This window comes from Carassius carassius, chromosome 3, assembly GCF_963082965.1.
Source record: "Carassius carassius chromosome 3, fCarCar2.1, whole genome shotgun sequence".
NCBI lineage: Eukaryota > Metazoa > Chordata > Actinopteri > Cypriniformes > Cyprinidae > Carassius > Carassius carassius.
This window is the reverse complement of record NC_081757.1, coordinates 36,001,855-36,018,831: the sequence shown is the minus strand read 5'-3', so window position 1 is coordinate 36,018,831 and position 16,977 is coordinate 36,001,855. Positions and strand designations below refer to the sequence as shown.

Below are 16,977 nucleotides of genomic sequence, written 5' to 3'. Positions count from 1 at the left end.
GTTTGAATCATCAGTGGCAAATCCTTTAAATATGTAATCATACGTACAGACTGTGAGTCAGAACAGCCGGCTTTGTATTCTTCTCTCCCAGGATTTGGAAATACAACTTAACCAATGATTTACTGTTGTGTCCTCTTTTGGAAGGCCAAACAAAGTATTTTCGCTTTCATAAAGAAACAGCGTCTCCATAACATGAAGGCAACAGTGATAATCAAAGTTACCTTCTTTCTTTGCGTGAACATTTGGGCGGCATTATGCAAATCTTCCCACATCATGACGTAGAAATGTTGGGGCATGTTTAAACTAGCCATTTTAGGAGGACGTGGATGAGTCTTTTATATTATCCCTTTAACGCGTACGATCACACCGGAGAGATCAGTCTTGGCTGGTCCCTGAAGTGTACGATCACACCGGTGTGATGAGAATTCTCAGTGCGTCACGTCATCAGCTGCTGAATTTAAATCTGCTTTCGCGCTTTGACTGACGCAGAGCCAGATCAGACGCACTGAGTGCTTGTCATATCACAAATGTTCAGTGTTTTCAACCATATAATGCTTATTTTAGGATTCAAATATTTAAATACACATGAGTACTAGCAAAAACATACATTTACAGTTCGTAAAATATATGCTGCTGTCTGTGGAAACGGCAATAATGATCCTTACAAATACATTGGTGGTCATCCTGCCGAGAAGACCAGAACTGGGTAACCAGGTACATTATGCAAGAAACTGATGGACCCACAACAAATCGCAAATGGCAACAATGCTACTGCATATGAGGAAGATTGTTTACACCGAAAACAAAAATTCACCTCACTGCTTGGAATGTTCAGACCGGCCACCATGTGGGTCAAAAGGAGATCATCGCCAAATAGCTGCTTATGTGCAAGATCTCGATCATGGCATTATCTGAACTTCGACTTATCGGATCCAGAACAACAACTGTCTATGAACCCAGTTCAAATGAAAAAAAAATGCTGTTTTACTCTAGAGGGGAGAAACGAGAAGCTGCAAAGACGACTTCTACGACCAATTACAATGCACTCCACTATGTTCACCTGCTTGCCAAAAAATGAAACTTTGGATTTCGGACGAGTGTCTGGATCTTGTCCAGGAACGAAAGAGGATAAAGAACGTTGAGTTCAACTGTCATCGACAGCTGAATCGCGAAGTCAGACAAAGAACAAAATCCGAAAAAGAGGCCTGCTGGAACATTGTGGCAGCCAAACAGGAAGATGCAGCATCTCGGAATGAGTATAAGGTCCTCTATCGGACCCTAAGGAGCCTGAGCGGGCGAAGAAAGTCAACCAATAACAACATCAGGAAGGCGGATGGAACTTTTGTGAAGTCTGCAGATGAACGACTACAGTGTTGGCTTGGAGCATTTACTATTCCTCTTTGATTGCGACCTGCCTTAAGGCCAAGACACTGCTTTTCCCATACATCGACCCCCCGTCGACTCCTATGCTTGATCAAGAGCCATCAATTGATGAAATCAAATTCGCTTTCCGATCATTGAATGATGGAAAAGCACCCAGATTGGATCAATTGCCTTCTGAGGCGGTCAAAGCAGGTGGAGACATTCTGATCAGCCGTCTCCACTCACTAATCCGACTCATCTGGAAATCTGAGTGCATTTGATGATCATCAAATGATTGTTGATCTACATTTTTTCCAAATTAATTATTCTTCTGTGCAAATACATATTTACAACTTTACATTTTAACCAAAATTGCAGTTTCTATGCTTTTTGTTTGTAGTTGGATTTTCTGTATGTCAGTACTGCAGTCTTAAAAATAGGAGTGTGAACCTTCACTGGTTTCACGATTCAATTCAGTTACGATTATCATTATCATTATCAACTCAATATCAGAGCCTATCCTCCAACAAAAAACGACCATATAGGTCGTTTGTGCAAGCATTTATTACGACCTATATTTACGTTTTAAAGTTAAGCACCCTCTAGCGGGCGTAAAAATAATGACAGTATCGCATTGCGCCTGTCGTCATGAATTGACGTATAACGTCATTACCAATCAAAACGCACGTTTATTTAAATGCAATGTGTGGCGTTTTACACCGATCTCACAGTATTTACTACATATTTTACTAGGTGGCTTATTCGTTCGAATGACCACACCTAACCCCACCCCTAAACCTAACCCTTACAAAAATCATGCTAAATTATGATTTTTTGAGCATATACATTTTCGTGCACGTCTATTCCCTGGGATCGAACCCATGATAGCATGATTACATATCAAGGTATAATGCAATACTCTACTAACTGAGCTACACGAAACACAAACCAGAGGGCAAATAAAAGAGTACAAAACATTAATATGAAAACGACCTTTTGCCGATAGGGGCGCAATTGTAGTATACGCTCTGATGGGTCGTATTTCAGGGATTTGGACAAACGACCTATACAAGCGTATTGGTTGGAGGACAGGTTGCAATATCACTATGCGTCACACAGAGCCCTGCACAGGCCTCAAATCTAGGCCCGAGCCCAGCTCTGGCCTGAGACGCTCAGCCCCTAGCCTGACCCGTGTCCGACAGCTCATAAGAATTATCAGCCCGAGTCCGACACGAGCACGATTTAAAAAAAAAAAAAAATTAATTACACAGCGGCAGCCTGCCCTATTTGCAGCCATTAAAATAGGTCAGATTTGTGTTATTTTTCTTTTCATTTATTTATTAAGTTAATTTAGACAAATGTTTGGAGCATTTTTTTTAAAATGACGATTAAGCAGCCGAGCCGACAGCGAGTAAAACATATTTGATCAATTTAGCCTCTCAAATCAACGCTAATACATTACTTGGCTACAATACAATCCATAGATATAAAACACTTCAAGCATATCACACAGACAGTTAGTTTAATAAATGTTTATTTATTAAACCACAGTGAGCAAAACAAGTTTTTTGAAATACTGAGGCAGGCTCAGGCTGCTCGCAACAGTGCTCGCAAACGAAATGAGCAATAGCCTACTAAATCTAAACTAATTAAATTAAAATAAATTAAAAACAAACTTACAGGTTATCTTACCTCAAAAATGCACCACAGAACATGTCCATTCTTTTTTCCATTTAGTTCCATTAGTCCAATCAATCGAAAAGTTAGAACAGTCTCTTACAGAGCATCGTGGAGAAAAAGAAAAGCATCCACAGTGGAACGTTTTAACCCAGTCCTCCTCTCTTCTATCACTCTTCCCGCTGCGCTGAAGACACATTCGCTGCTGCTGCTGACAGCGGGGACACTAAACACAGAGCGAGCCAGTCTTGACACTTGCGGTAGCAGGGTGTCGTGCTGTTTCCACCAGAGCAGCACATCTCGTCCATCACCTTCCATTAGGGCTGTCAAAATTGACGTTCGAATATTCCCTCTAAAAAATACACGAATATTCGAACATCTGGTTGCGCATGTTGTCAATGACGCGCATTACGTCAATAACAGGCAAAAATAATACAAAGAGACATAACTACTTGTATAGATAGTCTTTTTAAGTTTAAACCTATATGACAATGTATTACCTACACAAAAACAAGGAAATCAACTAATGGCCAAGACTGCAGACCTCACGCTCTCTCACCCTCACATTCTCTGCGCATAATGGTTTAAATGAACAAACAAATTTTTGTGCAAGCAATTTAAGGTTGCGGCTGTTGTCCCAAATATAGCAGGCTTCATTCAGTGATTGAACCAAATATTATTACTATTAATTGAAGTTTTACAGCATATAGAACTGACATTGAATGCTCCGAGCAAGCTGTGCTGTGGTAAACATGGAACTTTTCCTTGACATGAAACGATAAATAATCAAACCTCGCTTCCTTTGCTTGACAGAACTCCCCGAAGCGTGCCCCATCCGTGATACTGATCGGTCTCATGTCCTTACTAATGAACGAAATTATTTTATCCGTTATGGCCTCTTGTCGTGTTGCAGACAAAGTGCTTGCGGCGAGCGATGCAAAGTAACGTTAAGTGTCAAGACGTGACTGTTTAGCTGGAGTTCCACACATTATGCCATGCTCATTTGGGTGCACATTTTTGAGATGTGACCTCATGTTGCTAGTGGTCGAATGGTATGCTAACTGCTAACTGTATCTTAAATAGCTTGCATACAACTTTATCTGGGTCAACAATTTTACCTCATTTTCTCTGCTGCGGTCGAGTTGGGCTCTGCACTTGCTGGCATCTTCAATGAAGACGTGTCAACTTTCAGCAGTGATGCTGTGCCAGACAGTGCGACTCCTGTGAGGCTGTGACCTGTCCCTGAACCCTCAGGCGCTCTAGCGCGACCCCTCGCAAAGCAGACAACCACGCCTCTACTACCGCGGGCCTTTTTTCCCACATTTTTTTTTTTTTATTCGAATATTAATTTTCACCTTCGAAATTCGTTTTTTTTAACTATTCGAATACATATTCGAATTTAGAATATTCGTTGACAGCCCTACCTTCCATGTTGTGATTGAGGCGCATGTATTGCTGTACTCCATCGTCGTCATCCTTGTCCTGCTCCACAATGTTTTCCCACTCTTCCTCAAACTCGGCCAGCGCTCTCTTCTTTGCTGCGTGGCCCGCAGCAACAGGTGCAGACACAGAAATGCTCGCCGCTGCATGAATAATCATTATTTTATAATTATTAGTTGGCCAAGTAGGCTATGATTAATAGATAAATTTAGAGGCCTATAATAGCTACTACTTTAATAAGTTGATACAAGTGAAGTATAATCGTGGGTCGCGCTGACGGAAAATCTTCTGTGTGCGTGCATGCGTGCGTGAGACTGTCATGTCATATGTGTAATTATCAGCTTATGAAAGTGTAATTATCAGCTAATGAAAGTTATGAGGTTATGAAATATCTTTCTATGTTTGTTTTTCTATCATCTTTTATTTTTATTAATGTCTAAAAATATAGAAAGAAGGATAACCCAAAAAAGGCCCGAGGCCCTGCCCGCATGTGAACTATGACGTGAAAATTGGCCCGTAACCCGGCCCTAGGGGCGTAAATAAGTCTTTATCCTACTTTATGTAATGCATTGTTGACTGTCTAATTATTTACATTTACATTCTATTTCAATTTTGTCATTTAGCAGACGCTTTTATCCAAAGCTTTTATCCAAAGAAAATAGAAGCAATCAAAACCAACAAAAGAGAAGTTATATGTAAGTGCTATATTAGTATATTATTATAGTTATATTTACATTTCACAAAGAAATGTACAGCCTTTCGTCGAAACAATGATAAAAGGACACATTTAATTCATAATTTGTCTTAAATATCGTGAATAGTGAATTAAATCGTGAAATCAAATGGCGAATTTAATTAAATCGTGAGTTCAGTGAATGGTTACATTCCTTGTGGCTGCTTTAACAGGCTGCATTTACACTAATGCACAGATATATTTCGATATATATGATGTCCTGTCCTGCTCTGAAAACATAACTTACTGTATTTACATCAATTTCAGATAAAAGTATTCGGAAATGCAAGTGCATTTAACCACAGCTGCAACCGAGCTTCAGGACAACAAACACAAAGTGCATGTGAAAGTCCGTTTCATGCATCTAATAGTACTACATTCCAAATGGCAGAAATGAATGCACATCTAAAGTAAAACAGGGTGGAAGCACATACTGTCAAGCAATGCACACGCGTCTCATAGTGCAAATTCTGTGCAATGAAACCTGCCACGTCTCTAGCGAGCAAATGTGTCATTTGCAGGGAAAAAAAATAAAACAGGCTCAGAATCATTGAAAAGAGAATTGTGATGCCCTAGACAGATCCAATGTGCGAAGCACTTGGTGGTCGTATTCATCAATTTTAAATCTGCATTCCACAGGGACACTGGCCGTTCCGAGCGTTAGAGGTGGAATGTGCCTCCGAAAATCATCCACTTTCTCCAGCAGTCTTTCATTGGCTGTACAAGCTGCATCAGATTTAAGAATGACACGTCTGAAGAATTCCCTATCTGAACTGGGGTCCGCCAAGGTAATGTCGCCTCCCTGTTCTTGTTCATTGCAGTGATAGACTCAATCATGAAGGAGAGCTTTTAAGGACAAGCAAGGAGTCAAATACAGCACTGATGGTTATGCAACCAACCTGGCATTTGCAGATGACAGGATCAGACACTTGGACCCTTCTGAAGTTGGAAATCAACAAACTGGAGACCTTTCAAATGCAATGCCTTAGGCAAATCTTGGGCATATCCCAGCTTGACCGGCTCCGGAATGAAACTGTACATCAACAATGTGGCAACCAGTCCACAATTGAAGACGCGATATGGAAAAGACGCTTACAGTGGTTTGGGCATGTGTGTCGATTGGACATTGCTCGACTGCCATACAAACACTTTGGTGATAACAACCACCATCATGGAAAGTACACTGCCATGGCCTGAAAAAGACCTGGGTGAAACAAGACAGCCTTAAGAATCGTCGTCTCACACTTGTAGACACCAAGATCCTATCCACTGATCGATTAGCATGGGGTCAAGTTGTGGAAGTCACTGGGAGGCAGTCTGCACCTACAGCAGAATATGAGCTAAGAAGTCATCTTCGGCACAGCGCCAGCTTAGGAAACAGAGAAGAGAATAGATGACCACTGAAAAAATGTATTCAGGTTCAGGTTCAGGTCTTTTATTGTCATTCTATACATGTTGCCACATAAGAACGAAATATGTACTCAGGACCAGCAGCGTAAAAAAGATAGTTAACATACAGTATAAATAAAATAATTAAAACATAATTTAATAACCTACAACATTTAAAAAATAACTTTGACCTAAACAAGACACCTGATACCTAAAAAGTACTCCTTCTATAATAAATAATTAATCAGAAATTTTGAAACAATTTTAAAAGCAATCCCTAAGGCAGTGAATTCATGATTCTCACAGCCTCTGGGAAGAAGCTGCATTTCAGTCTTTTTGTTCTGGCTTTAACGCTTCTTAGCCTCCTGCCCGAGGGGAGTGGATTGAAGAGTTTTTTTCTGCCGGGTGGGTGGAATCCTCCATAATACAGGATGCTCTGCTTCTGCACCTGCTGGTGTAAATTCCCTCAAGAGAGGGTAGGCTGCTCAAAGTTATTTTTTGGGCCGATTTGACCACCCTCTCCAATTTCTTCTTGTCAGCAGCAGAACAATTTCCGTACCAGGCAGTGATGGAAAAAGTGAGTGTACTCTCCACCACACACCGGTAAAAGGCTAGCAGAACTGGAGTCCCAAGACCAGCCCGCTTCAACCTCCTAAGAAAATAAAGGCGTTGTTGAGCCTTTTTTATAATGCTGGCTGTGTTGATGGTCCATGTTAAGTCATTGGAAATGTATATTCCAAGATACTTGATGTTTGAGACCATTTCCACAGCTAATCCACCAATGAACAGGGGAGAGGGGGTGTAGCTTCTCCTTCTAAAGTCCACGACAATTTCGTCTTCCCCACATTAATGCAGAGGTTATTTGCTCTGCACCAGTCCTCGAGTTCTTCCACCTCCTGTCTGTAAAAGGACTCGTCGTCATGGGATATCAATCCCACCACAGCCGTGTCATCAGCAAACTTCACAATACGACTGCCTGGATATTTAGCCGAGCAGTCATATGTTAAAAGCGTATACAGCAGGGGGCTCAGTACACATCCCTGGGGGGAACCGGTGTTAAGGATGATGGAAGAAGATGAAATGCCATGGACTTTGACTGTCTGTGGCCTGTTCGTTAAAAAATCATAAACCCAGTTACAAAGTGATGGCTTAAGTCCAAGTAGGAGCAATTTATTAACAAGAGTTTGTGGAACAATAGTATTAAAGGCTGAACTAAAGTCCAGGAAGAGCAGCCTGACATAGGAATCCCTATTTTCCAGATGGGTAAGAGCAGAGTGGATAACTGATGAAACTGCATCCGATGCAGACCTGTTCTCCCTGTAAGCGTATTGATGAGGGTCCACATTGACATCAATTATATCCTTCATGTGAGCCATAACCAGCCTTTCAAAGCATTTCATGATTATCGGTGTCAGAGCCACTGGACGGAAATCATTCATGCATGTCACGGCCGAGCTTTTGGGAACGGGAATAATAGTTGATGTCTTGAGACACACTGGCACCACAGCTTGGGAGAGTGACGTGTTAAAGATGTCAGTTAGCACTTCAGCCAGTTCATGAGCACAGTCCTTCAAAACCCTGCCGGGGATATTATCTGGACCTGCTGCTTTGCGTGTGTTAATTCTCAGCAGTGTTCTTCTTACATCCTCAGTGGACACACTAAAAGGCAGTTCACCTGGGTGGAGTGTAAGTCCAGAGAAGGGAGGGGCGTTTGTTGTCTCAAAGCGGGCATAAAATGCATTCAAGGCATCGGGAAGAGATGGATCCTGTCTCTTTTACTATAAGCAGTGATGCTCTTGATGCCCTTCCACATGCTCCGGGAGTCATTGGTGGAGAAGTGACCCTGTATTTTATGTGCATATTTAGCCTTTGCTCTCTTGATCCCCCCTCTAAATCCCTCCTCGCCGTTCTCAGTGTAAGTGCGTCCCCTGTCCTAAAGGCTAAATCCCGTGCCTTTTGAAGACACCGCACCTCTCCATTCAACCAGGGTTTCTGATTTGGACAGATAGTGATCTTCCTGGTAGTGGTGACATCATCAATACATTTACTGATGTAGCCACAGACAGATGATGCATATTCCTCTAGGTCCACCCCACCAACGCTGGTTGCTGCTTCTCGGAAAATCTGCCAGTTGGTGCGTTCAAAGTAGTCCTGGAGGATGAGGTTGGCTCCACTTGGCCACACCGTGATGGTTTTAACTGTGGGCTTGATGTCTTTCAGCAAAGGGCGATGAGCAGGAACCAGCAAGATGGAAATGTGGTCAGAAAACCCCAAGTGTGGGCGGGGCACCGCTCTGTGTGCATCCCGTCTGTTAGTATACACACGGTCCAGCGTGTTATTCCCCCTGGTTGCTATGGAGACGTGTTGGTGGAACCGGGGCAGAATATCCGTCAAATTGACATGATTAAAATCACCAGCTACCACAAAAAAAGCCTCGGGATGTTTGTTCTGTAACGCACCAATATGGTCATGAAGTTTCCCCGAGAGCCATACTAACTTTAGCACCCGGGGGGATATATACAGCCACAATAAACACAACTGTGAACTCCCGAGGCAAATAGTATGGTCGGCATTTCAATGTCAGGTATTCCACCGCCTCAGAACAGTGGCTGCTTACCGGAGAGCAGTTTATACACCAGCCTTTGTTTATGTAAACACAGAGTCCTCCTCCGCGAGTTTTCCCCGAGAGATGGTTTCGATCGGCTCGGAAGAGTAGTAACCCATCAATATGGTAAACTGAGTCTGGGATGTTGTTACATAGCCATGTCTCCGCTAACAGAAATACACAACAGTTTCTCATTTCCTTATAGCTGCTTAGTCTGAGGCGCATTAAGTCCATCTTTTTGTCAAGCGAGCGGACGTTTGCCAGAAAAAGCGTTAGAAACATGGGTCTATTATTAGCCTTTAGCCTGGCTATCAGACCAGCCCGCTTACCCCTCTTCTGCCTTCTTGCACACTGCTTCCTCCTTCCCTTTAACTTGTGTGTATCGCTCCTCCACCTCGCTATGTTCAGAAGCTTTAGCCTGCCCAACGTTGCTTTAAGCTGTGGTTTAATCGTTATATTGATATTATTAAGTTTAAGAAGTCCAGATAAACTGTACTTTACCACACTATTCCTCGTGTTGGTATTGCTAAAAGGGATTTGTAATACGCACGCCGGTAACTGAGAAGCCGCTGCACTGTTGCGCGCCGCCATGTCATTTTTCCAATTGATAAAACATTTTTAACCTAAAAGGAAACTTTGAAAATCTCCTAAACGTATTACTGTATCAGAACACTAAATGCATTTCACAGTGTTAAACATATTCAGTTAGTCTCAAAAGTAAATACATTTACTTTGGAAGTTGTAATAACGGATTCATAATAGGAAGTCGTATGTTTCTATGGACACACTTCTGCTGCAATGTGTGGTTAGTGAAACCAGAGAAGTTGGAAAAATAAGCTATAAGCCGCTAGTGCTTACATATTATTAGTGTTTTACCAGCCCCTGCTGTGTTTGTTAGATCACAGTTGCTGCTGGTTCAGTGAAAACACAAATGAGTCTCAGGTGAATCCATCATACTTTGATCCCAGAACCGTAGCTCTGCAGCTGTTTTAACTTTTATCAAAACTAGATCCTACCCAAAATCTGTCCCGTTTATGAAAACTCAGATATCACCAAGGGCTATCATTGTGTATAGGATTTCCATCTTAGTTTCCCTGCATTAATAGACAGTTTTTTTTTTGTTGTTGTTGTTTTTTTATGAGGTCATGAGGCAATATGAGCTGCCCCTAAATACTGAACATTGTATGTCTTTGTTCCTGGGTCGTAATGGTAGTTACAGCGCCATAGCCTTCAGTCCTGTGAAACTTTATGGCTACCAGCCAGGGACAGACTTTTCAAACAAAGCCTTCAGTTATGTGCGTGAATCATAGATTGAGGAACAGTAAACGTGTTTTGGAGAATCTGAGGTGTTGTTGGGATGGCTTGGAAAATGCGAGTCAGGGAAAGGTATCCTTTTCTAGTCACAGCAGGAGGCAGGGAACTCCTGTATGCCTTGGCAGACCCTCAAAGTGTTGGAAACTAGTCCCAGAATGCTTTCCACATGGACCTCTCAGCTTGATTAGAGCAGCTTGATTATACTTTAGCAATCAAAAAGGTTCAAAAGGGCATCATTAGCATTATCAAAGACCATCCAACTAAGACTGAACAAAAATAGCACATTTTCCAGTGATTTTGGATTAGTCACCTTCAAAGAATGTAAAAATCTGGAACTGAACTACTCTGCCAAAACTTGGCAAAAAACTTTGTCTCTGTTGTCTTTTGTCTTGGACAACTGGTTTTCTTAGCAGTTTGCTGTTCTAAACTAAAGAGCTGGAAAACAGGTCATGCAAGCTTAAAGTGGTCAAGCTGGTTTGTTGCTGGTTAGACCATGGCCAAAGTGGTCCACAAACACTAACCACTAAAATTGTCATCATTTACTCGGCTTCAAGTTCCAAACACTTGCTGGTAGCCATTCACTATGACAGTCAATGGCTACTGGCAACTGTTTTATTACCAACCTTCTTCAAAATTCAGTTGTGTTCAATAGAATAAAGTAACTAGAGGTTTGAAACAAGGTTCTAAGGGTGAGTGTAAATGTTGACAGAATTTTCAGTTTTGGGTGAACTATCCCTTTAACAGATCAACTTTAGTGCTGCCAAATGATAATTTGCATCCAAAATAAAAGTTTTTTGTTTACATAATATATGTGTGTGTACTTTGTATATTTATTATGTATATTTAAATACAAACACATGCAAGTATATATTTAAGAAAACATTTGTTTATATATTAAATATATTTATATATAATATAAGAATATTAATAAATACATGTAAACATTTTCAAAATATTGAATGTTTGTGTGTGTATTAATATATACATAATAAATATACAGTACACATATTATGTATCAAAAACTTTTACTTTGGATGCGATTAATCACTATTAATCATTTGACAGCACTAATCAACTTCAGGCCCACAGCCTAACGGTCCAGCTGATTACCATACTAAAAACACACAGCTTAAACCAGCCTCGAGGGGTCACACTTGACTTTTCATTCCATTGACTTCCACTGATAAGCATGCAAATTCTAGAAATCAGAAATGCAAACTCATCCGAAGACGTTTTGCATTATGCCGTTTTCCAAAGTTTACGATTAGTGAACTGTGACCTACAGTATGAATTTGCAACACATGAAGATGAGTGGCCAAAGAAAGATTGACATAACATGGCGTAACCTCTTACCTGAATTAAAAGAATACAAAATTTAAAGAGGTTTTCAGTGTGGCAGATAAGTGGAGTACATTGCATACTAACATTTTGGGATTATTATATGTTGAATTTATAATAAAAGATGACAGAGCATCATGTCATATCAGGATGATTGCTGGGTCTAAATAAAGATTTTGTGTACTTAAAGACTAGTGTGACCACCGTCTAGACCATATATTTATATGCTAAATCCTACATTATGTGATGCAATGTTGACTGTCTAATTTGATGGTGCAAACTAATCATTTTGTTTCTGTTATTCTCCACAGCCTGCATATTTCGCTACAACGCTCTCTCTTTAGTCTACCTTCTGTACCTGCTGCTATTACCATGGTTTCAATGGCCCAACAAACACACACTAAGAGGTAAGTTTCTCACACTCTGATTGCTAATTTCATAATACTCTGCCACACCAGAAAAATAGCTGATTGCAAAACAGAACAATTGCTAAATGGACAGTTGTTTGTGATATGGTCTGGGTTGTTGAATTCCCCGATGAAAATTACAGGATAGCTGAGAAATGTTTGAGTTCATATTGAGATCTTTGAGCAGACTTTGGTATTTTGGTGAATCTGAGTATAGTTTGAGATATTTCCAGGATCTCTTCTGAAACAATAGAAAATGACCCATTAGGGCCTGTTGCTCTTGAGAAACATCTCAAGCTGGAGAATTATAGAAAGTTTTAATTTTCTCTCCAGTTTGCTTTGATTCAATCGATGTTGCTGAATTATAAATGCCCAGAGTGACCATAGTTACAATTTATAGCAGCACTGGATGTTCTACTTTAGACAAACAGAAAACAAAGGTATAAAATGAAATAAAAATAACCTGAAAATTACAACCATAATAATAATAAATATATTTATTTTTAATATTTTGTTAGATTTTTTTAAAGATAAATAGGCCTATAGAAAGATATTTCTTATGTGCTTAGTAGTGGTGGGCCGTTATCGGCGTTAACGTGCTGCGTTAACGTGCTGCGTTAACGTGAGACTCTTATCGGGCGATAAAAAAAAAATATTGCCGTTAATCTATTCTCAAAGTTGGGTTGGGAGCTATGATGACTTTCACCTTGATATTTTATATAACCGACTGGCTGAGGCCAGCCTAAAAGATGCTCAGGACAGTTGACGGGCCACTGCTGCGCATCGTCACGAAAGCTTATCTTTTTCATGTGTTTTTAAGCCTTACCGCTTGTCGATTTAGACATTAAAGCATCCAAACACAAGATGCGCTGTGTTTGGTGCGGAGAGAGTGAGAGAGAGAGAGAGAGAGAGAGAGAGAGAGAGAGCCACGTATCACGGACAGCGACACTGAACCGAGCTCTCTTCTGCGAAGTTCTCCTCGAAGTCCCTCCTGCACCTGAACGAACAAAATACCACAATATGCAAAAAATAAATTTCTATAATGAAGTGCGGATACGGCTTGAAACCAACGTTCTAATGCACTACAAATGGCAAACAGGAAACGCTCGTAATTTCAAGCGGAGGCGTGCATTAATTCTTCTTAACTCTGACATGCTCATGGTCATCTGACCAAATTTCTATGAGGCTCCGCACCTCCTCACTACTCCAAGTTTGTCCTCGAGCTGCCATGCTAAAGTGCAAACTGTCAACAAACACTTCCTCATCCCATAATGCACAGCGCAGCTGACTACGGCAGCTGGTTTAGTCCAAAAATGATCAGTACTTTTTGCAGTTGGGTCTGTTCGAGGTCGGATCACATTCTCACCACAATCGAACCGCTCCAGAGTTCGTTTGAAAGCGTACTGAGACCACCTCTTCAAGCAGGTCTCGGTACGCTTGTTTGGTCCGCTTTTGGTGCACACCCGAGTGCGATTGCTGCTTTCTCTCCTGCCCAAACGAACCGCACCAAACGGGGAAATGAACTCTGGTACGATTCAACCGAACTAAATGAGGCAGGTGTGGAAGTGAAGTGAAGTGAAGTGAAGTGACATTCAGCCAAGTATGGTGACCCATACTCAGAATTTGTGCTCTGCATTTAACCCATCCGAAATGCACACACACAGAGCAGTGAACACACACACACTGTGAGCACACACCCGGAGCAGTGGGGAGCCATTTATGCTGCGGCGCCCGGGGAGCAGTTGGGGGTTCGATGCCTTGCTCAAGGGCACCTAAGTCGTGGTATTGAGGGTGGAGAGAGAACTGTACATGCACTCCCCCCACCCACAATTCCTGCAGGCCCGGGACTCGAACTCACAACCTTTCGATTGGGAGTCCGACTCTCTACAAGTCCCACTGGTACAAGTCTATGTGTGAAACAGGCGTAAGGTTGTTTGCACCTTGTGCAATGTGGAATTAGTTTACAGCTTTTTCAAGCACTTTGTGATGCATTTTGGAAACAGGAGATGAGCCCCCTTTTTTAATGCACCACCTAGCTTGATAAACCCCTTCTCAAAGACTTACTGTTTGACAATGTTATTTGGGTAACACATATTCTGAATGCCTTCGGCAGAATTCAAATGAGCCATTTTAATCTAATTTCAAGATCACAGTGAGATTAATCTTGATTAAAAAAATTAATCTATGCCCACCACTAGTGCTTAGTTTTTTTTGTTTTATATAAATGTATTTATTTATTTATTATACATGTTTATTTATTTTTATTATATTCATATTTTCTGTGATGATACAATAAATGATATTATCAATCTAAAACTATCCCTCCCTGTCTTGTAGGGTCTGGATGACTAGACTAGCAGTCGTTTTGCCAGACCACAGCTTGACTGACCTTGATCATAGAGGAATCCATTATATACCACGACCCATTTATTCCTGTAGTATTAGACATCACAGGACCACAGAGATCTACAAAGGCTAAACAATGATAGAATAAACAAAAGGTTCTTTGGCTACTACTATTACTATGTAATGTGTATAGGGTTCAACGATTGGATCCAGCTTTGTGGCTTTGGCAGGCACATCAGTGACTGACAGGACGGCAGCCCATTTATCTTAGGGCTTTAGTCCAGAGCTCTTGAGTTCATAGCAGGTGATCATCATAGCCACTTCCTGTTTAAGAGGCAGGACTGCTGGGAACAATGGTGTTGGCAGTAAGTATTTGATAACTAGGCTTAACAAGGTGCTGAAAATTGAATGATGGTTTGATGCTTTGTATAAAGAACCACTATCTGTGAGCACATCCACACTCATAACTGAAGTATGTGGCCATGAGGATTGGCATCATAACAGTACTCTGACTAATTGTTCCTCATCACCACTGTCATAAATCCAGTTTTGCACCTCTTCTAGAAAAAAGTAGTTGTGCTAGAGATCTATCCATTAATATTCCTATTTATGGTAGTTTCATGCAAATGAAGGATTAAATATAAGTCTGTTTCAAGCTGCACACCAAGGTTCTTCTCCTTAACTTTCAAACTGGAACTTGCTTATTTATGTTCAGGCTCTGTAGTCTGAAGTTTAAAGAGGTTTATATCTACCACAATTTGTAGCGTTGAGCATTGTTACATAGCCAATCATGCTGGAACTGAAGTGAATGAGAGCTTGATTATAAAAGGATTACCCTCTTTGCTCACTTGCTGTATATAATCTATTTACAATTTAAGAAAAACGGTTTATATTTCATGCTGTTAGGAGGACCAGTGAGCACACATAGTCTACATTTTCAGGAGAGATTGTTCACATGATGTAGGCAGAAGTTTGTATTGTTTAAACGACGGATGCACATTTTCATGTACAAGCAAACATTTCATAGCAAACAGGAACTGTGTGTGTGTGTGTGTGTGTGTGTGTGTGCATGTTTTTGTGACATATCAGGACACAACTCTGTATAATGACTTGGGTATGACACAGGTATTACAAGGAGAGGGTGACTTATGAGAACATAACCCATGTCCCCATTTTTCAAAACGCTTATAAATCATACAGAATGAGTTTTTTTGAGAAAGTAAAAATGCAATCCTGTGAGGGTTAGGGTTAGGTGTAAGGTTGGTGTAGGGCCATATAATATATAGTTTGTACAGTATAAAAAAACCATTACGCCTATGGGATGTCCCTCCTTTCACAAAAACAAACGTGTGTGTGTGTGTGTGTGTGTGTGTGTTTATGCATTTGTGCTCATTATTCAATTCTGTTCAGTTCAGTTTATTTGTATAGCACTTTTCATGAAGCAAATCATTGCAAAGTAGCTTTACAGAAAATTAAAGATTCTACGTGATATTTAGTAATAGCTTATCAGTGGTGACTATCTCAAGTTGATGTCCATTATAGCAAAACTTTTTTGTATTTATGTATGTTGTCTGAGGGTTGGCATCATCTGAGGTCCTCTGGGGGGTTGGCATCATCTTTTCTCAGGTTTTCGGTCATAAAAAGTAATAAAAGTGACGTGACATTCAGCCAAGTATGGTGACCCATACTCAGAATTCGTGCTCGTGCTTTTGCGGCCTTATGGAGCTTGATGGATTGTAACATGATAGAAGACTAGTTGGGTACGCAAGAGATAAACCATTTAGGGCCTTAAAAGTAAGTAGTAACAGATAGAGAACTTAATAGGTAGGCAGTGATCAAATATGATCATATTTTCTTGATCTGGTAAGCAGCTGCATTTTGGACTACCTGTAGCTTGTTTATTGAAGATGCAGGACAACCACCTAGCAGTGCATTACAATAGTCCAGTCTAGAGGTCATAAATGCATGAACTAGCTTTTCTGCATCAGAAACCGGTAGCATGTTCCGTAACTTGGCAATGTTTCTAAGATGAAAGAATGCTCTATTTTTAACATGTGAAATATGATTTTCGTAAGAAACCCAAATTTTTGACTGTAGAGGAAGTTACAGTACATCCGTCTAGATGCAAATTGTAATCAACTAGATTCTGTGTACTGTTTTTTTTTTTCTTTTTTTTGGTCCAATGAGTAATATCTCAGTCTTATCCGAATTTAATAGGAGAAAATTATTGGTCATCCTGTCTTTTACTTTTTAACAAACTCTGGTAGCTTAGATAATTTAGAAATTAATTATGGTCTAGAAATAAATACTTTCTGATAAAAGATGATAAAACACTGCAGATGATAAAAGTATCATCTGCATAACAA

At 40.6% G+C, this 16,977-nt stretch overlaps 1 protein-coding gene across 3 annotated transcripts in view; it reads left to right on the top strand.

Moving 5' to 3' along the window:
• The window catches only part of piezo1 (piezo-type mechanosensitive ion channel component 1), a 92,564-nt gene that overhangs the window by 22,265 nt on the left and 53,322 nt on the right, over nt 1–16,977 (top strand). For all 3 annotated transcript variants that reach the window (XM_059536940.1, XM_059536949.1, XM_059536933.1), the window contains exon 2: nt 12,170–12,265. In XM_059536940.1, the coding sequence (XP_059392923.1) occupies nt 12,170–12,265 (96 nt within the window). The remainder of the gene's footprint in view (nt 1–12,169; nt 12,266–16,977) is intronic.